The 20,715-nt window shown below is 54.1% G+C and overlaps 1 protein-coding gene across 1 annotated transcript; it reads right to left on the bottom strand.

Moving 5' to 3' along the window:
• Nucleotides 1–884: 884 nt before the first annotated feature.
• Nucleotides 885–19,390, bottom strand: NUAK2 (NUAK family kinase 2). The gene is made up of 7 exons (XM_055334275.1): nucleotides 19,099–19,390; nucleotides 9,483–9,603; nucleotides 6,726–6,877; nucleotides 6,306–6,371; nucleotides 4,288–4,407; nucleotides 3,723–3,855; nucleotides 885–3,057 (listed from the first exon to the last, which is right to left on the bottom strand). Exons 1-7 carry the CDS (start codon nucleotides 19,315–19,317, stop codon nucleotides 2,000–2,002), a joined length of 1,869 nt encoding a protein of 622 aa, XP_055190250.1. The 5' UTR covers nucleotides 19,318–19,390; the 3' UTR covers nucleotides 885–1,999.
• Nucleotides 19,391–20,715: the final 1,325 nt, after the last annotated feature.

Genomic DNA, 20,715 nt, shown 5'->3' with positions numbered 1-20,715 from the left:
CAGACTGAAATACCCCAGTTGCAGCCTATGCAACCTCTTGTTTGCTCTCACTTCTTTCCCATAGCCTGAGACTGCGCCTGAAGCCCTAGACGCAGGGAGGAGCGAAGGACCAGATGCTCTACCCCGGCAGGCATGGACCGCACGGACCGCAGGCAGGAGGGCAGGTGTGCCGAGGAGCTGGCCCGGACTAGGGCTGAGCTGCGGGGGGCGGTGCCCTGGTGCCAGCTGCGGGGAGGGCGCGGGGGAGGGAGCCAGCTCTGAGCCGGAGCCAGCCGGCTGCCGGCCTGCACTTTGTCCTCATCCTCCCTTTCATCCTGGCCTTCGGAGCCTGGGAGTTTCTCAATGGAGCTGGCGTTTGGGGAATGCTCCGCAGGGGGCTGAGACGGCTGGTTTATGGGGCGGGAGGCATTCCAAACATTTTTTACTTCCTGGAGGAGGCGGGCGGTGAGGGCCCAAAGGGGTAGCAGCTGCCCAGCAATGGGAGAAAGGGGATTTCTTTGGCGGGAGAGAAGAAAGGCAGGGGGGGCGGTCTTCAAGCTGCAGGGGACAGAGATGGCTGGGGGAGGGGCGGGAGATGAGGGAGGGCAGGGGCTGGGCCGCATAATACACCAAACCCAGCTCTGCTTTTGTGCTAAAGGCTGAAGAGCAAACTGGGAAACTCCATGGGGCTCTCCCACCTGTGTGCTTAACGGGCCAGAACTGCCCCCGGCTCTAGCACGGGAGCCTTTGGGAGCCAAGAGCTGGGTTTATTGTTGTAGTTGTGTTTTGTTTTTAAGGAGCAGGTGCTCCAAGTCCCACTTGTGACAGCCCAGGGGGAGTGTGGGTTAAGAGAAGGCTCAAAACCCTGACCCCACCTGCCCGAGCAGAACAGAGGCCAATTTCCAGTCACAGTTCTGGTTTTAATGGAGCGGTTCTTTTTGGAACCGCAAAGGACAAGGGACCATCAGATAGACAGAGTCAGGGCACCAAGCCAGGGAGCCAGAGACACGCCCTCCTGACTGCAGCCCTCCTGACTGCAGCGGGACATGTGGATTGATACCCACTCCCCCTTCCCTGATCGGTAGGGAATCACTGCAAAAGATCTCCCTGTTCACAAAATGTAGACGTCACAGTGGATATTCCAGAACATAGTATTCACGTTATTGAAAACAGCTAGATTCACTTTTTTAAAGACAGAGAGCTGAACACATAAAAAATAAATAACGGCATTCCAGGGTCCTAGAAGCCCGGGCAGTAGAACTATCCATTCTCAGTAGCAGGAGCAGCTTGGAGGCCAGAGAAGTTTAGCATCTTCGAGGTCCAAGGTGGGCTCCAGGGGAATCTGGGCCCGGTGAGATGAAGTCCATTAGCAGCAGCCTGAGCCTTTTCAAGTCTTTTAGATTCCTAGCAGCGAGTCCAGGAGGCTTGGGCCAGGTTTGAAGGATGGGAAAGGGGAGAGAACCTTTGAGGAGACAACAGTAAGAGAACACAACCTCTGAGATAAAGAAGGAAGGGTATCCGGGAGGAGACCACTCCCAGGACACCCCAGGCACACTGGGGGTGCCGCATTCCAGTTCTAATGGTAGGTGGGGATGGGACCTGTACATGAAGATCTTCCATCCTCGCCTTGGCAGGAAGTCACCATGCACAAAACTTACTGCAAGAAAGGAGACTGGCACAGAGAGGGCGCTCTCTCCTGACCTCTGTGGCCCTACTGCGTGAACAAGGAAGGGGGTAATCTGAACAGGCCCCGGGCCTTCCCCTCCATTCTCTCTCTGCTAGCTTCCCCTTTACTATCTTCTCTGTTTCACAGGGTAGAAGACCTGGAACCTTGCATGTGCGTTATTTGTCCACTGCCCATCCAGCCCTCTCTAGGGTTCAACTGCAAACCACCTCAGTCTTCCTGACCAGGAGGCTGGTCTCCCACTGGGAGGTGGGGCTGGTGGCAGTCTCCCCTCAGGGTGCAGCAGCCAGCTGCATTTTAGAACCTGCCTGGGGTGGGGCAGTGCCCCCTCCCCCCTCAGCTGAGCTTTGAGCTGACCCCCAGGGCTTGGCGGTAGGCCTCGGTCACCTCCTGGCAGTCTGTCAGGGAAAAGCAGCTATCCCCCAGAGACTCCCTCCACCAGCGCCTCAGGCCCCTGCTTCCAGGGGCCTCTGCCTGGGCCTCCTCAAGCCCCATAAGGTTGTCCACGGACACGCAGCCCCGCAGCACAGGCTCAGGGAGCCGTTGGGGCAAGTCCAGCTGGTCGAAGGACTCAGAAGACAGGATGCTGTCCTCACTCATAGCTCCTGAGGGGTGGCTGGCCCGGGCCAGCGGGTGAGGGGAGGCGAGTTCATCCAGGGAGCCGAAGGTGGAGGGGGTCGGGAGCTCCAGGGCTGTGCAGGAGAACTTGCCATTGTGTTTGAGGATGCCTTTGCGATGGAGGGGCAGCCCCGAGACTTGGGGGGGCTTCTGCTCCTCGGAGTCCGCACTCATGAACACATCTCCTGCGTCCAGGAGCTCCCCAGACTCACTGGGTTCAGGAGAGGAGTAGTAGCCAGATTCCCGCTGCCGAGGCTTCTTGAGGATGCCCTTCTTGGGGAGCAGGGGGGCAGCCTGTCCTGGGTCCATGGGGCCTGGGCCGGGCTCAGGGTCTCCCCTTGCCCCTTCCACAGTTGGTGCCTTCTTCTTGAGGATGCTCTTCGGCAGCTTGAGGTTGCCCCTGCCAGGGCGAACGGAGGGGTCGTCAGCTGGGTCCCCCTGGAGAGACTGGGCCATGTCATTCTCTTTGCGGGACTTCTTCAGTGAATGCTGGCGCTCCAGGCCGGGGCCGGTGCTCGCTCCGGGCGTGTGCTGCTTAAAGAAGCTGCAGACCTTGGCCCCGTTCTCCAGGAGAGGCCGGGAGGACCGCCGGAGCCAGTCGGCCACGGAGGCCCGGCCGGAGTCGCTGCCAGGGGGCCCTCCTTCGAGCGGAGCCTCGTGCTCCCCCACACGGGTGGCATAGCCCCAGTTTACCCACCAGTGGCTGGCCACATCCTCCAGGGTGGCCCGGCGGGTGGGGTTCACCATTAATAGCCACCGGATCAGGCCACAGGCATCTGGAAGAGAAAGACGGGGGTGCTTCAGATTGGTAGCCCGGAGAACAGGCACCCTGCAGGCCCTCTCGCCAGTTCACCCTGAGCTGGGCTAGGGCTGTACACCCCTGTGTCAGACACGTCCAGTCCCTTCTGGGTTCTGCACGGGCCACAGCCAGGCTGGCTCCCCACGGCCTCCAGCTTTCTGGGATTGACTGCCTGTTTCTTCTCCATCCCTCAGCCCCTTGGGACAGGGCCCCTTCCTTAGTCTTGCTGCAAGTTAGTATATTCTTCTCTTTACTGAAATGTAACCCTGAGGGCAGGCGCTGTGCTCAAGAGTAGCCAAGGTTCTCACACCCTTCTTCCTGCCTTCTCCACCCAATCTGAAAGGAGGAAGAGACTTCTAAGGATGAGCCCTAAAGCACTAGGGAATGAGGATACTGCAGCAAAGAACCAAGGTAAACCATCAGAAACACTTCCCAAGTATGAAGCAGCATGCCCATACCCAAACCGGAGGGAAGGGATCCCACTTCCCCTCTCGGAGGTCACAGATCCTGGAGACAGGGGGCATAGCAGGAGGGTGTAGTGCTCTTCCCATCCCTGCCCCTGGTTGGTTCCCATCTCAGGAATGAGGGAAGGACACGGGGGGAGGGAGGGCGGAGGACAAAGCACCCACACCGCTCACTCACCAGATGGTTTAGGTGGCTCCCGGTAGGACCCATTGCTGATCTGTCTCACCAGTGTCTTATGGTCCTGCCCGTCAAAGGGCATGGTGCCATGCACCAGGATGTACAGAAGGACCCCCAAGGACCAGCTGTCCACCTAGCAAGGGAGGCAGAGAGAAGGATGGTCAGCACGGATGCCTGAATGCCACAGGCTGGAGGGGCTTCTAACAACACCAGAGAAGAAAGAGGTATACGCTGGTGAACTCAGGAGCCATCTGAGGACCACCTCCCTCTAGGACCCAGGAGCAAAGAGGCCGAACTATAAAAGGGACTGAAGTCCAAGAGGAGAGGTGTTGTTCATCTGCCCGGAGGAGGGGCAGCCACAAACAGAGCAGCGCTGAGGTCATCCCTTCCTTAGGATGACTTAACTTGCTAGGACCTGGCAAGTCACTACTTTTGTGTGAAGGGTGGTGGCTGAGTTTTGTGCTCTGGAAAAGGCAATAACTGGAAAACTAGCCCACCTCTCTGAGAAAATCTAGAACCATAGCCGGTGGTGGAGGCAGGCTGTGGGTGGAGAGCAGACACGCACCTCTGGGCCCGTGTAGGGCTTCCCATTGACGATCTCCGGCGAGGCGTACAGGGGGCTCCCGCAGAACGTCTGCAGGAACTTGCCCTGGTGGTAGAGGTTGGAGAGGCCGAAGTCTGCGATCTGTAGAATTGGGTCAAACACAGGCAGGGGTTATGCCGAGGCCTGGATTGTTCTGCAGCTCTCAGCAAACCCCCCTCCAGATCCAAGGGGAACCCAGGCCCTCACAGGAGGAAAGAGCGTCATGACCCCCACCCCCCGTGGCACTGACAACACAGCTCAGGCCCTGCAAGAGTGAGCCTTTCAGAGGTTGGGTCAGCGAGGACTGTCCAGGTGTGTGCAGGCTCCAGGGTCCTCATTGTTCCCCAGGCCCCTCTGCTCATGCTCGGCCCCTCTCCAGGGATGCACTCTCCTGCTTATAAGCATCCTCCTGACCCGGCAAGCCCACATCCCATGAGACCTCCTTTTCCCACAAAGTCCTCCAGTTTCCAAAGGCCAGCTATAGGCTCTGCTCATCAGTTCTCCCTCCTCATATTACCATGTCAGTAAGTCCTCGTGCTCACCTCCTTCTGCTCCCACCCCTGCTGCAGCTCTTAGCACAGGTGTGACCCAGGGATTGGACTCAGTAGACACTTAGTGACTGAAGGAAGGGTCTAGCAGACATTAAGGAGAGAATTGACCTCTCATGCCAACACTATGGCCCTCAGAAACAAGCCAGTCCCATTACTGATGATTGTGCAAGGTTTGGCCTGCCCTTCCTAGCAAAGGGCTCATCTCTGCCCATAGCTGGGCAGAAATCTGGGGTCACCCCAGTATAGCTAAGAAGCAATAGTGAAGTCAGAACAAAGATCAGGGCTGTGGTTAGAGCCCAGAAGAAGGAAACTTCTTTCAGGACCCCCTGACCCATCTGATACTAAGGGCTTGAGAGGCCCTAAGCCTATCTTCTCACTCCCCAGAGAGACCCTTTCCCCTAATTATCCTCAGATGGAAGCAAAGGCCAATGCCCTACTGCTCCCTGCCTCTTCACCCCCAGCAGAGGGTCATATGTGTCCAGGGTGGAGAAGGGATGTTTATGAAACCCTGGGCTCCTTCGTTTATGGCTTTATGGCCTCTTATCAAGCAGTTACCATTTGAAGCTCATAAAGAGACAGATTATTGGTTCAGATGGGAAAGTTCGTGCCTGTCTGGTTATGTGAGTTTCCTGGCTCTGGCTCCCCTACCCTCCCCCTGCTTAGCATCAAAGAAAGCCCCACCTGCTCTGGGAATTGGCCAGTTAAAGGGAATTAACTCAGCGCTAGCGTGCTTCAGAGCATGAGTTCAAGGGCCACTCAAGGGAAGGGACTGTGTGCTGGGTTCAGGAAGATTCTGAGGAGTGTCCGAGTACAGGGTCAGAGCCCTCCCGGCACCTGCAGGGGCCAGCCCTGGTCGTTTCTCCTGCTTCCAGCCCTGAGATCTGAGTTTATCCCATCAGCATACATCTCGTAGACCTAAGCTTCACTGCTTAGGCATGGGAATTCTGCTGTGGGAGGCAGAAAGCTGGTGCTGGGGTGCTTGGTCTATGGGGAAAAGTGCCAAGGAGCTACCAAATGGTGGCAGATTAATGTGCACCTATGTGCATGTGGGCAGGTGGGGAGAACTCAGGCCATGGCCCTCTCTCCCTGCCAGTCCCAAGGTTGTGTGCAGGAGCTGACCCTAGATCTGGACTCCTGTCAACCTGTGATGTCAAGAGCACTGGCTGGGGAATCAGCACACCTTGGTTATAGCCTAGACTCAACCACTCCCTTGCCATTGGACCTTGGGTAAGCCACCTCGTATCTTGAGGTTGCAGTTTTTCATCCATAAAAACAAGGTCTGGAAAGGATGATGGCTCAGTTCCCTATTGGTACCAACATTTAAGTCTGAGCCTTTGCTCAACCCTTTTGGAATCTCCTAAGCACTTAAAGATAAGCACTTGGCTAGGAAACAGGGCAGAAGGGCTGTGGTGGGGTAGGGAGTTGTGGGAAATAAGAAGCGAGGCTCACCTTAATATTTCCATTGGCATCTAAGAGGATGTTCTCTAGCTTGAGATCTCGGTGGACAATCCCATTCTGAAAGAGGGAACAAGGAAAGGGCATCAGGGGGAGGTCACCAAGAGGGACAGGAGGACATGAAGGCCTAGTCTGGAAAGTGAGGTGAACACAAAAGGGGCCAAGTTGGGGGAACATGGGAAGACTGGGAATACCCATTTCATCAGAACAGAGTGCGACAGATCATGGGGCCTTCCACCCCAGGAGCCACAGCCAGAGACACCAACACCCACAGGGCCCAGAGTCCAGATTGAGTTTTGCCTCTGCTTGGTCTCCCTAGGGGATCCTGGACAGGTCACGGAATCTCTCTGGTGCTTGAGTCCCAGAGCCCCAGGGACCACCCCTCAGAACAGGGCTGGGCAGGAGGGCACTCACCTGGTGGCAGTAGCGCACGGCAGAGACGATCTGTCGGAAGAAATGGCGGGCGTCCTGCTCACTGAGCCGCTGCCGCTCGCTGATGTAGTCATACAGGTCACCCCGGCTGGCGTACTCCATGACGATCACAATCTTGCTGCTGTTCTCAAACACTGGGGCAGAGCCAGGTGGGAATGTCAGGCCCTTCCAGAGTACACTGCTCCCCTCCGGGGGTCACACACTCCTCCTTCGCCCCAAATCAGACAGGACCTTGCTGCAGGGATATCTGCTAATGGGATGGGTCAGTTGGCAAGTAAGGTCAGGGAAAGGGCTTGTGAGGCTCCCATCATCTTCCAGAAGCCATGAGGTAAGGCCAAGGGAACTGGCTTATCCTCCCTCTCTTTGAAAGTTCAGGCTTTGGAGGATTCTATCTCTCTATCTATTTCAGAGAGAGAGAGAGAGAGAGAGAGAGTGAGTGAGCACATGTACACAGGAACAGGGAGAGGAGCGAAGGAGGAGGAACAAGCAGGCTCCATGCTGAGTGAAGAGCCTGACACGGGACTCGATCTTGTGACCCTGAGATCATGACCTGAGTCGAAATCAAGAATCAGATGCTTAACCGGTGAGCCACCAGGTGCCCCAGCCTTTTGAGAATTCTTAAGACCAGCCTGCAAATTCCCAGGAAGGCAGGGACATCAGTGGATGGGCAAAACTGACAATTCAGGTTCTCTGGTTCGGAATCTGGTCCTTTTATGCCTTGTGACTGTGGGCAAATCTCTTCCGGATACATCAGAGTGGAATATAATGGGCACTGACCCAGCAGGGCTGGGTAAGAAATAGATGAAAGTCAGCGATAGCTCTGGGGCTGGCTAAGCAAGCTGGCATAGAGGCTGACACACCAGCAAGTTCTCATAAGTGGAGCCCACTGGTATATTTATGATCAGCATCCTCGGTGTACAGATTTGGAAATAGTGTCCATAATAATGTTTGCCTGAAGGATCAGTAGAGGGATAAAGGTAGATGAATGTGGTTTGTAAACTATACAGTACCATGGAAAGCTGAGATAGAGATCTACTACCCTCAGCATCTTTGACTTCCTGGCAATGAGCCCATCCCAGCTCATGTGCCATTCAGGCTTTGTCCTGGCTCTAGCTGCCTGGAAAGCTGGGGAAGGACTAGTTCATCAAACTGGCCCTCTGGCTTTGTGTGTGTGTCAGGACACGTACATCCATGACATTGCATCTTTGTGTCAAAGGAGTCCTAGGAGTTGGGCTTGCTCAGCCAGCCCCAGAGCTATTGCTATCTAGCCTGGGAGAAGGAGCGGAGAGAGGAGGCTTCTCCCCGGAGGAATCCCAGGTGCCAGGCTATTGGATACATGGCCAGGAGGACAGTGCTTTTCTCTCTCCCACACAAGCAGTGCCCTGACACATGGTGGCCCAGTCTCCTTGGGGGGTACCCAGGTGAGACCCTATACCTGTGGCCCTCCAGATGTCTGTAGGGCACATGTCACCTTTGTGCCATGACACTGGAGGTCAGCTGGCCAGAGTACACTCTGGAGAGCTGTTGTGTTCCTAAAACTGGAGTCCCACACCCCCCCGCCCCCGGCCCCCCATCCATATCTCCTGATGACTGGCAGGCTAGGGATGGATGGGGAGGTGGTGCTGCCGGTCACATAGGAACCGTGACGCCCCTACAACTGTGGAATCTGAGGTGCAGGAGAATCCACAGCCTAAGCTTCAAGACTCAGCTCCCAGACGTAGCTGGAGGTATGGGTGTGGGGGAGAATTCGCACAGTCTCTCTATCTGCCCAATCACCAAGCTCGACCTGGCTTAGCCAATCCTCTGTCATCACCCACTCTTCCCTGGGGGAAACACAGAGATACAATTAGCCTTCTCAGCCACCTGCCTGGGCTTCTTATGGGATAGGCTCAGGCCACGGGGCCACATCACTGGCTCTGCCCTTAGACTTCCTGTGGACAGAACCCAAGAAAGACTTCTCTTTTCCTTCCCACCAGGAATATTCAGACAGAGGGCAGAGCCACAGGCCTCCTTCCCTCCCTCTTGCTGCTACTGCTACCCCTGTTCCCCATCTAACTGGTATTATGTAAAGGCTGGGAGCAGACAGATGTGTGTGGGAGAGTGCTCCCCCACTTCCCCTCGTCACCCTCTCTTGCTCACTTTGTTGTCTGGGTCACAGGGAACAGGGCAGATGGGGGTGGGAAGCCAGCACCGATGTCAGAGCGACAAGAGCCTAAGAAAGGTAAGGAAAGGTAGGAGCCAGCCCCATGGCAGGAATGATTCAGTGTACAGATCAGACTGTAGGAGGCCTGGCTCTTGGGACCTATGAAGATCATCCATGCACCTGAGACAGGTGCAGGTCTCTATGTGCCAACCTCCCCCAGAATGCTGAGGATCTCACTGGGGTGGGGAGGGTATTGTTCAATTATAGAAAACCTAACAATGACAACAAGAAAGCCTACCATCCGTTCGGTTTCTCCCATGAGCTGGATACTCCATGACATTTAATTTGATCTTTGCAACTGCCCTATGACGGAGGTGAGATTGTGCCATTTTGCAAATGAGGAACTGAGGCCTACCCGGAGCCTAGTTAAATTAGTTGCCCAAAGTCTTACAGCTGAGTTTCAAATCCTTTTGTCTAACTCTAAAGCCTGTATCCTTTTCACTTGTGTTCTGACTGCTCCTACACACACACACACACACACACTCTCTCTCTCTCTCTCTCTCTCTCTCTCTGCTTCGAATGCCCTGCCTCTATACCTTCATGGATGGCAATGATGTGGGGATGGTTGAGTGACGACATGATCTCTATCTCTCGCCGGATGTGCATCAGGTCTTGCTCATCTTTGATTTTGTCTTTCCGGATTGACTTTATGGCCACCTGGGAACAGAGAATGCAGGAGATGAGGAGAGAAAGGTCTAGCAGGTGAAGGCATCCCTAAGGATACTCTGGGAATTTGGAGCCCAGCCACCTGAGGCTGCTACGAAGTCCACAGTGTGCACCCAGAGAAACCAGTCTGTCCCTCCCTAGGGTAGGTGACCAAGAGGATGGAGAGCACCATCTCTAGAGAAGATGCTCACCCAGGTCAGGCACAGTCCACACAGCAGGAAGGACTATGGGCCACTGACCTTACTCAGAGTCCACAGATGAACCAGGAAGCTACAACCCGCATTTGTGAGGCCAATGCTTTCTGACTTACAAAGCAAACTTGCCATTCTACAGCAAGAGGACAAGGGTTGGCCTGGTTTGCTCAGCATGGGATCCCTGATGCCACCCATAGTGCCTGGCACGCAGTGGGCACCGAATAAGCACTGCTGCAACAGTAAACACATCGGCCTCCCAACCACCCTGACAGGTAGGCCCAGAAAGTTTCCCCATCCTCACTGAGAGGTGAGAAAACCAGTACCCCCTGAGGTTTGATGACCTGCTCAAAGTTGTCATGGTCCAACCAGCACTAACATGAATGAACTTTGCAGGCATCACGCTGAGGGAAATAAGCCAGACACACAAGTATGGATGTGCGGTTCTCCTTACAGGAGGTACCCCGGATAGGCACAGGACAGAAAGTAGAACAGCGACTCCCAGGGTGGAGGGTGGTGGACATGGGGGTGGCGGGGTGCGGAGCCATTGTCTAGGTGTGCTGAGCTTCTGTGCAGGCTGATGAAAAGATTTTGGAAATCACCACATTGTGAATGTACCTAATACGTCACTGAACTGTACGTTTAAAATGCTTAGGGATGCCTGAGTGGCTCAGTGGTTGAGCATCTGCCTAGGCTCAGGGTGTGGTCCTGGGGTTCTGGGATTGAGTCCCCGCAGGGATCCTGCTTCTCCCTCTGCCTATGTCTCTGCCTTTTTCTGTGTGTCTCTCATGAATGAATAAATAAAATCTTTAAAAATAAAATAAAGTGATGAATTATATATTGTATATATTTTTACCACACAACAAAATTATGAAACAAAAACCAACACCAGTCTTTCAGTCTAGGTAAGGAATGTCCCTCTCCTAGCAACAAACAAACAACCAGACAGAGTCCTTGGGGCTTTCAAAGCCTTCAAAGCCTGGTTGGCTGCAAAGGTGAAAACACCGTATAAGAATCTAGCCTAGGAAAAAAAAAAAAAAAAGAATCTAGCCTAGGAAAAAAAAAAAAAAAGAATCTAGCCTAGGGGGATTCCTGGGTGGCGCAGTGGTTTGGTGCCTGCCTTTGGCCCAGGGCGCGATCCTGGAGACCCGGGATCGAATCCCACGTCGGGCTCCCGGTGCATGGAGCCTGCTTCTCCCTCTGCCTGTGTCTCTGCCCCCCCCTCTCTCTCTCTCTGTGACTATCATAAAAAAAAAAAAAAAAGAAGAATCTAGCCTAGGGGGAGGGGAAGGTAGGTGGGGGGGCGGGGGGGGGGAAGTGCAGTGGGTTCAGGAAGGGTGGGGTGAGGCAACAGGAAATGAAAAACTTGTCAAGATGTCACCACCAGTAAACAGAACTCTCAGACCCCAGGAGCCCCAGTGCTTTCTCGGGAGGGACATGGGCCTTTCGGGCATGTGCAGAATACACAGCCTGGGGGAGTTGGGGGACCTGGGTCCTCCTCCTCTGGACTCTGTCACTGTCCCCAGGAGCAAGTCCCACCCCCTCCTGGAGCCTCGACTGTCTTTTCTGTGCAACAACAGGCTTAAGGAAGAGATGTGAGGTACTTTCCTGCTCCGATGCCCTGGATGAGCCATACGAGTGAGGGGATGGGGGGGCTCTGAGGAGTGGGCGGGGTGGGCAGGGTGGGCAGGGTGCTGCAGGGCCAGCCAGTCCCTGACCAGTCCTGTCCGAGGACACGAATGGTAGATTCAAGATTTCCTCTTCAGGGGAGGTGGAGACGTGCTAAAAGAATCTGAAGGCCCAGACTGAGATCAGCTCTTCACACAGTTTCCCAGGAGGGTTTGCCTCTCCTCAAGGTTCAAAGAGGGGGGACCACAGCTCCAGGGGAGGGGCCTCTAATCCACCCTTTCACAGGGCTCTGGAGGCAGACAATGGCTTCGGGCTCACAGGGACCGCGCCACGCAGGCCTGCGCTCCCCACCGCTCCCCACCGGACAAGAATGCGGAACAGCCTTAATCCCATAAGGGGAGCTGCTCACAATGGCTGGGCCCGGTCACCCCGGCAACGGGCGGTGATGTGCCCTCCGCCCCGCTCCGCCCCTGGAGCTGCATCCTTGAAAGCGGGGAGGCCCGGCTCCTGTGCCCTCCTGGAGCAGGGCAGGGGGGACAAAGGCAGCAGGAGGGACCTGTCACCATGGAGCCTCCTCCCCAAGATGCTGGAGAGGCCCACACCGCAGCTGCAGGGGACAGGATGGGGAGAGGCCTGCACCTCAGGGGATTTCTTCATGACCCGCCCGCCCTTCTGCTCCAAACCACCCTGATGAGCTAAACAGAAAAATCCCTGGCTTAGAATCTGAGGACCAGGCGGGGGCGTTGGGGTGGGGGGCAGTCTGGGGCTGGGGGAGTGGAGGGGGATGGGGAGGAAAGGGCTTGAATCCTTCTCCAGCTACAAGGATTCTACTTGCAGCATCAATCTTGCAATCTTGCATACTCCTGTCTCCACACCCCTTTCTCTCCTCGAAGGGGAGATTTTATGGAGTCATACTTTTCTAAAATCCTTTATTTTTAAAAATCAGACAATAGAGAAAGTCCTATGAGCTCTTCAGATAAAAGGCCACAAGCATTGTGTTAATAGTAAAAAAAAAAAAAAAAAAAAAGATCATATATAAATCATAGACCCAGAAGATGATGGAACAGAAATAGTGAGAGCTTAAGATGCACATATACGCAAAAACTAGGCATATTACCACTGCGTACACACAAACCTATACAACGAGGAGATGAAGCATCACAGGCTTAGGGGAGAGTCTAACAAAGTCCAAAAGAAATAAGGTTCCAAAAAAGGGGCTCTGAGCAATGCTGGGAGTCCCTAGGTGGGTAGAGAGTACATTAAGTTGAACCCCGAGATTCACTTCTTTCAACTCTGGAAGCCTAGGATTCCATGTCAGGATTGTTAATCCTCAGTGAACGATTCCCTCTTCCTGAAAGCTCACATTCTGGCCTCAGGGGGCTAGGTCAAGGACCCTCCCCAAACCCCAACATCCTCCCTACCTCAAGTTATCCACATTAGGTCCTAGGAAATAACAGTTGGCTGGCACTTCCTATGAAGGAAACAAGTTATGTCATTAGGCCTCCACTAGTCTCTAAGCAGGTGACATACAAGGAGAACTATGTGTCACTGCCCTGGTGGGGCTGGGCCACTGTACCCCAGCCTATTCCTGCCCTTAGCCATCTACTGGCCAGTGTGTCAAAGTAAAGGAAATGCAGAAAGAGCGCAGGCCTAGAAGCAGCTCAGCATACAGAAAGCATTCAAGAACTGCTTACTGGTGAACACAATCACGAAAAAGTAATTGGCTAAGTCACTGGGCTGATCCCCTGACTGACGGGATGAGTGCCCAGATAAGATTTTCCGCCCTTCTTCTCAGGTATGGGTGGAGAGCCAACCTCAGTTACAAGGACTAATTTGAGGGAAACTTTGTTCTCATCTGCAAGTTAGTTGGGCAACCATTCTCTAGAATTAAACTATGTTAACTAGAGCCAAGGAGAAGGGTAACAATTACCGAATGGATCACCAGAGGTAGGAAGGCCACATGTCTAGAAACAATCTCGGTATAATTATTAATAGAGCCCCCTTTAGGGGCGCCTGGGTGGCTCAGTCAGTTAAGCATCTGACTCTAGATTTTGGCTCAGATCATGATCTCAGGGGTCATGAGATCAAGCCCCTTGATAGGCTTCCTGCTCAACAGGGAGTCTGCTTGAGATTCTCTCTCCCTCTGCCCCTCCCCCTACTTGTGCTATCTCTAAAATAAATAAAATATATAAATTTTAAAGATTTTATCCATTTATTCATGAGAGACACTGAGTACCAAGAGAGGCAGAGACATAAGCAGAGGGAGAAGCAGGCTCCCTGCAGGGAGCCTGATGCAGGACTTGATCCCAGGACCCCAGGACCATGACCTGAGCCAAAGGCAGATGCTCAAACACTGAGCCACCCAGGCGCCAAAAAAATAAAATCTTAAATAATAATAATAATAATAAAGCTCATCCCAATTAAAAAAATAGAGCCCCTTTTATATTTCCAAAGTAACCAGGTTTAAGTAATATGTTATATTACTACCTCTCGGTGGGAACAGGACACGCAGGCGCAACAATTTTGTGAGAATGTAAATGTGAATGCTGGATCAGTGGCCTGGGTGTCAAGAGCCAGGTATTTGCTTCGTATTTGTCCCTATGGAACCATGCAACTCATGACCAGCCGCTTAAACGATCTGGATAACTGCTGTGGCTAGTTTTAATGCCCTCATCTGAAAAGTTAAAGGGCATTAATTCTTCAAATATCTGCTGAACACCTACTATGTGCCTGGTGTTGGAGATTTAGACAAAGAATGGATAGTCCCGGCACCAAGGTCCTCTGTCGGCTGAGAAGACTGGCAATTAAATCTGCCATAGTCTAGTGCGATGAACAGGACAGCGGAGGTGCCTGCCTGCCCAGGCACTCCAGGAGTGCTGATGAGAGCGCTCTTTGCCTGTGGGAGCGGGGAAAACCATCTCTGGGAGAAAACTTCAGTTTAGATCTTGAAGGATGAGTAGGGCTTGCCAAGCCAAAGGGGGTAAGCTGGGAGGAGCACAAAGGGCATTATAAGCAGAGAGAAAGGTTTGTACAAAGGTCAGGAAGAAAGGAACCATTCACGAATTTATACACCAGGCCCCTAAGCTCCCTTCCAAACTCTAGCATTTTCTGCTGAGCTTCTTCAGAAGTGGGGCACCGGCTACTACACCAGGAAGGTGCTGGCCAAGGATCGTTGTAGTGGGCTTGTTTGGAGGTGCTGTGCTACGTCTATGTTAACCTGCTTGGGTAAAAGTCCTATAGATGCTGGCTCATTTTGCAAAGACAGCAGGACTAATTCCCCATCCCATTTTGCAAAAGGCAAATACTGAAGTCCAGAAAGGTACACCGACCTCTAAGGCTCCCTGACACACCAAGGCAGAACCAAGATGGAAGGGTGTTGCCTGCAGAAGCTGCCATCTGGGAAGACAAAAGTTCTTGCAGATGCCTTGCCCTGCCTCCAACCCCCTGCCTCCCACCTCTGCCCAGGGGAATGCCTCACCCTCTGCTTTGGGCCAGGCTGTGCAGTACCACCAGCCACCCTGTCCCACTTAGCGATCCACAAATGCATCGGGGAGATGAGTGTTGGGGCTCAGTGTTGCCTAAACGCTGCCTCCCTGCAGGAACTCAGGTCAGGAATAATCCCGACTCAGGAGAGGACAGCAGAGGGTCTTAAAAAAAAGAAGATCTAGAGGTGCTGGTTTCAGGTCCCAGGAGACAGGGTGCCAGCTGGGCATCTCTGGTCATGGCTATCACCAGGAGTTGGAGCCAAGATCCTTGACTCCTCTCTGGCCTTTCACGGAGCAGCTGCCATCTGGGAGGCGGGGCGAGGAGCCGGAGGATGACCCCTTTAGATAAGGGAGAGATTCGGCGGGCCTAGCTATCCTGGGCCAAGTGGGGATGGGTCTGCGGGCGACGCACCATCCCACCAAGCCCACCAGAGACCCAGGCAGGGAGCAGGAACGGGCGCCGGGAAGGAGGGGAAGCCTGAGCTGCTTCCCTTAAACCTCATGCTGTGCCCGCCCCCTCCTAGCCCTGCTCCTGCCCACTCGCCAGGTTGCCGGGCAAAGAGCTTCCCCGCCCCAGCCCTCTTGTGTGGTTTGGCCACAGCCCAAGGACAAGAGTCGCCTGCAGCCGGAGCCTCCCTCCCTGCTGCTGAGCAGGCAGGTGTAGTCAGGGCTGAGAGGGCAGCGTAAGCAGAAGAGGCCTTTGGTGGCTGGCCAGGTGGAGTCCTTCTCTGGAGCAGGAGCCAGAGTAGAGACTAGGACTTTGAAAAAAGCAAAGACCAAAATGGTTTGGCTTCGGGAAGCTCAGCACAACCCATTCTCTTCCTCAGGGCAGCACAGACCCAGAATGGGGTACCCCAGGAGAGGGTAGGGCCTAGAGCCAAAACCAGCCTTGCTGGGGTAATAACACTACAATAACTCCTGTACTGAGTACTTTACCTATACGATCGTATGTGATCCTCTGAGAACCCTACAAGGTAAGAATTATTATAATGCCCACTCTCGGGTCCAATTCCTTCACCAAAATAGGAGGAAACAGAGATACAGAGAGGTCACAAAACTGGTAAGCAATAGTCTGAACCGGAACCCTGACTGTCTGACTCTGGGCTACACGGCCTTCCTGACGAGGTAAAAACCAGGAATGTAGGTAGTGTAGTTCACCCAACCAGGATCCCTCAACATAGTCAGCATGTGTGGGGGTGGGAGTTGGTTCCCAGTGACTCTTCCCACCCTCAGCACTGCCTGGAGCTTTGGGAAAGGCAGCCTGCGCTAGTTGTTGGAATGACAAAGCACACAGAGGCAAGCCTGGGCTCAGCTCATGGCCAACTCCCAGTCCAAGACTCAGTATTGGTCATCCACAGCCTGGGGTGGTCAAGTCAGGAGCCTGCATGGCAGGCATGCCACTAACCAGCCACAGGACAAGTCCTATCCTCTCTCTGAGCCTCAGTTTTCCCATCTGTCAGTGAAGGGATCAGACCATCTTGGTCATGTTCAAATGTTTCCACATCCCATGCAGCAGTCCGACATGTAGAAGACACAGAAGCAGATCACTATCCACTTGGACTCCCCTAATGCTGCTCACAGCACCACTTGGAGAGAAGACAGCCATACAGATTGTCCCAAAGGCTTTGGTGGACTCTACCATCCCAGGGACCCCAGCAGGTGTTTTTCTTTTGAGGGGAGGGGTTGTCTGGGGACCTGGGAAAGTCACAAGAGGAAATGTCATTTGGATCCCAGGAATGTACTCGGAGAGACCAGAAGATCCAGAGCAAATATTTGTTTTTCCTTTGATGCCCTCCTGGAGTAGCCATTAGTCTGCCCACGTGCCCCTCCATTCGGACAGTCCCATCTGGCTCCTGCTAATCTCATGTAGGCGGGTTGGGAAGCAGAAATGTACTAGAGAGGTAGAGAGGATATTGGGATGGGAGTCCCCCAAAGGGGGCTTTCATCTGCATCTAGCCCCTACCAACAACCTCGGTTCCTTTGGAGGAATGTCATGGGCCATCCTCACACCCCTCTCCCATACAGAGGATCCTGGGGTACCCCGTCAGCCTCTCTTAAGGGAGGACAGTGAAGAGGCAGGAGTGGGGGTGGGGTAAGGAAGAGGAGTCCTCTCCAGAACCGAGAAACCATGAGCCCAGCAGGCAGCTACTCTCCAAGGAGGAAGAAGACACTGAGAAAGTTCTCAGCAGAGGTACAGGGTGGTCTGTGGATCAGGGTGGTTTGGGGCAAGCCCCATGCCTACTGACCTTGGCTCCCTGCACACAGCGAGAGGCAGGAGGCCAGGGAGTACCTTCTGAATTCTCTCTGTTCTGATGTAATAAGAGCTGGAATCCCTGCCTACAGCCACTGAGGTTTGAAAACTGAAAGCTACTTTATCTCACTCCAGAATCAATGAGATCTTTCTCTCTCTTACACACACACACACACACACACACACACACACACACACACACACACAGTGACCCAGGTCAAGAGTCTGATGGGATCTCAGCTTCAATCTCAGTTTCCCAGTTTCTGGACCACCCCAGCCCCGCAACCCAGTCTGTCCTCCAAGAGACACATGCTATTTTGCAGCTAAGCCCTGACAAAGCCTGAGCCCAGTGGTCTCAAGCCTGGAGGCTCACTGGGCCCTCACACTTTATAGAAAGAGAAAGAAAGGAAAGCCAGGAAGTACATGATTGCCCCATGGCCGTAACCTGGCAGCAGACAGCTGGGGACAGTGCCAGGCCTTAGCAGGAAAAACATACTCGGCCCTGCTGATGAGCCATAATCCAGTCCCTTTCTCCAGCATCCACTCTCCTTCACCAGTGAAATGATTTCTTGAATTTCAAACCAGTTACTGACTGCAGAAGTGAACAATCAGGGGAGGCGACCGCTCCCACAACGGTAAACCATGGACACACACACAAATACACACAAGCACGTCTCCTAAACAGCACTTGACTGAATTTGGCAAAACAGTCCCTAGAGCATCTGCCCTAAAAAGCTTATTAAAATGCAGGTTATCTGGCCCCATCCTAGACCTGTAGAATAAAATCCTCTGGATGTGGAGCCGGAGAATATGTATTTCAAAAGAAGCTCCCCAGGTGATTCCTATGGACACGGACCGCATATCTGTTAACTAACTTTTGGCAAACTTGCTACCTTTTCAGGGTTTGCCTTTCCAGATATAAATAGGGGTTCTCACTGCAGCTTCTACGTATCAGGATCGATTTAAATTCACATTTACAGGGCAGCCCAGGCGGCTCAGCGGTTTAGCACCTGCCTTTGGCTCAGGCCGTGATCCTGGAGACCCGGGATCGAGTCCCACATCGGGCTCCCTGCGTGGAGTCTGCTTCACCCTCTGCTTGTGTCTCTCATGAATAAATAAATAAAATCCTTAAAAAAAATTCACATTTTTATCTTATTCAATCCTCATAGCAGCTTGGGAGGGGGGGCTGTAGGTTGTTGTTTGTTTTTTTTCTTTTTTCAGTTCTGCAGAAAGGGAAACTGAGTATAGAGATAAAATAAATCGCTCAAGGTCTCACAGATTCCTACCACTACCACCATCATCACTACCATCTCCCGCCCCCCACATTAACTAGACATCTTTCTGAAAAGGTCCCAAACCCAAAGGTATCTTGGGCCACGGGAGACTTTGCACTAGATCCTGGTTTCACGTTTCCTAGAATAAAAACCCCATCCTAGTGAAACTTCGAGCCAATTTTAGAGCTGGAAAGGACCTAAGTGTCAAGCCCATCTCCACCCCCCCCCCCGCCCCCGCGGCCGCGCAGCTACTCAGAGCAGGCTGGACCGCCAGGTTCTAGGAAGGGGACTGAGGAACTGGACCTCGCACATCCATTCAAGCACACCCTCGTTTACTAAACGCATCCTAAGGTCAGCACCTGCTACTTTCTCTTCCCATCCCACTCTTTCGGACGGCAGGCTCCGAGCAAAATCCAACTTGGGTCTCATCTTCGGGGGGGAGCCCTCTCATCTCAAGGCGGGCCACTATGCGTCCTCTAGGCCCCCTGCCCCGACCGTGCGCCGGCTCGTGCCGGGGCTCTCGGGGCCGAGGCAGGTCCCGCCGCCCGCCCCCATCACACAGGCGTGGGCCGAGGCTGCCTGCTGGCCCTAGCCCCCGCGGGGAGGCACTAGCCCCCGGCCCAGCCTGCATCCCCCACGGTCCGAGCCGCGCTTACCAAGCGCCCCGAGCTCTCCCGCGCCTTCTTCACCTTCCCGTAGGTGCCCTTGCCCAGGGTCTCCAGGAACTCGTAGCGGTGGCGCAGGTTGTGCTTGTGGTGGTGCCGCTTAACCGCCTGCTTCTTCATCTGGGGCTTGGGCGACTTGATGAGCCCGTGCAGGGCGGAGGCGGCCGAGGGAGCCGGCCCGGGGCGCCGGGGGCAAGCCAGCGGCTCCATGGCGCGCGGGGCGAGCGCGGGCGGAGGGGCGCGGGATGCGCGGGATGCGCGGGGCGCGGGGCGCGGGGCGCGGGGCTCGGGGCGGGAGCCGCCGCGCGAGGGCTTATGAGCGCTCCGAGCCGGGCCTGGCCACGCCCCCGCGCGCCCATTGGCCGAGCCCCGACTCCTCCCCTCGCCCGCCCCGACACGCTGTCGCGGAGCCCGCGCCCCCGGGCCCCGGGCGAACAAGACTCCCGAGTAGGAGACACCAGTGGAGGCTGCTTGGCTGCTTGGCTACTGCTACCGTCCGGAAGCTTTGAGGGGCCCTGGGACGGCTCCTGCCTCCGAGCGCATCTGCCCTGGTGAGAGCCACCTGTTGTCCTTCCAGTGCACTGTGTTCCCTGTTACCCAGGGGCAACCTGACAGAACTAGAGGTCACCAAAGTATTTCTGCATCCGGACTAATTTGCATCTCTGCAGCCAAAATCTATGAAGTCACTTGAGCGCTTCTTTCAGACCACAACGGGGGCGAGGGGGCAGTGGAGTGGGACGGAGGAGGCAGATGCCAGCCAGGTGGGAGGGCTAGCGGAGAGCTGTCCTAGGGTTCTGAGTGCACCTGTTTTCAGTTAGAACTATCTTAACTGGATCCCAGAAACGTGGTCCTGGAAAGTTCTTCTTAAAACTTTATTTATTTATTTATTTATTTATTTATTTATTTATTTATTTATTCATTTATGCATGAGAGACAGAGAGAGAGAGAGACAGAGAGAGAGAGGCAGGCTCCATGCAGGGAGCCCAATGCGGGATCACAGGATCATGACCTGAGCCAAAGGCAGACTCTCACCCACTAAGCTGCTAGGTGCCCCAGTTCTGGAAAGTCTTACCTCTTTTTAAAAAAAAAAAATTTAAAGATTTTATTTATTCATGAAAGACACACACACACACACACACACACACACAAACACACACACACACACACACAGAGACAGAGAGAGAGAGAGAGAGAGAAACAGAGGTAGAGGGAGGAGCAGGCTCCATGCAAGGAGCCCCATGTGGGACTTGATGCCAGGTCTCCAGGATCACACCCTGGGCTGCAGGCGGCGCTAAACTGCTGAACCACTTGGGCTGCCCAAGTCTTACCTCTTCATCAAAGAAGGCTTCTAGGATTGAGTGGCCCCTCAGGATGTAGTGGAATTTGTGAAGTATTGAATGGAAGGAGGTGGAGCAAGACAAAGGAAAATATTCATTCATTAGAAAACACATTGCAGGGCAGCCCGGGTGGCTCAATGGTTTAGCACTGCCTTCAGCCCAGGGTGTGATCTTGGAGACCCAGGATCGAGTCCCACGTCAGGCTCCCTGCATGGAGGAGCCTGTTTCTCCCCCTGCCTGTGTCTGTCTGTCTCTCTCTCTGTGTCTCTCT

This window comes from Nyctereutes procyonoides, unplaced genomic scaffold (genome assembly GCF_905146905.1).
Source record: "Nyctereutes procyonoides isolate TBG_1078 unplaced genomic scaffold, NYPRO_anot_genome, whole genome shotgun sequence".
Taxonomy (NCBI): Eukaryota; Metazoa; Chordata; class Mammalia; order Carnivora; family Canidae; genus Nyctereutes; species Nyctereutes procyonoides.
This window is presented reverse-complemented; position numbering and strand designations above follow the sequence as displayed.

Bases quoted from the DNA above. Each gene is read 5' to 3' on its own strand.
- NUAK2 (XM_055334275.1), bottom strand. From the start codon at position 19,317: ATGGAGCCGCTGGCTTGCCCCCGGCGCCCCGGGCCGGCTCCCTCGGCC. The intron at 4,408-6,305 runs GTGAGCCTCGCT...CCAATTCTACAG, and splicing joins ATGCCAATGGAAATATTAAG to ATCGCAGACTTCGGCCTCTC. The intron at 3,856-4,287 runs GTGCGTGTCTGC...CTCCCTTGCTAG, and splicing joins AGCCCTACACGGGCCCAGAG to GTGGACAGCTGGTCCTTGGG.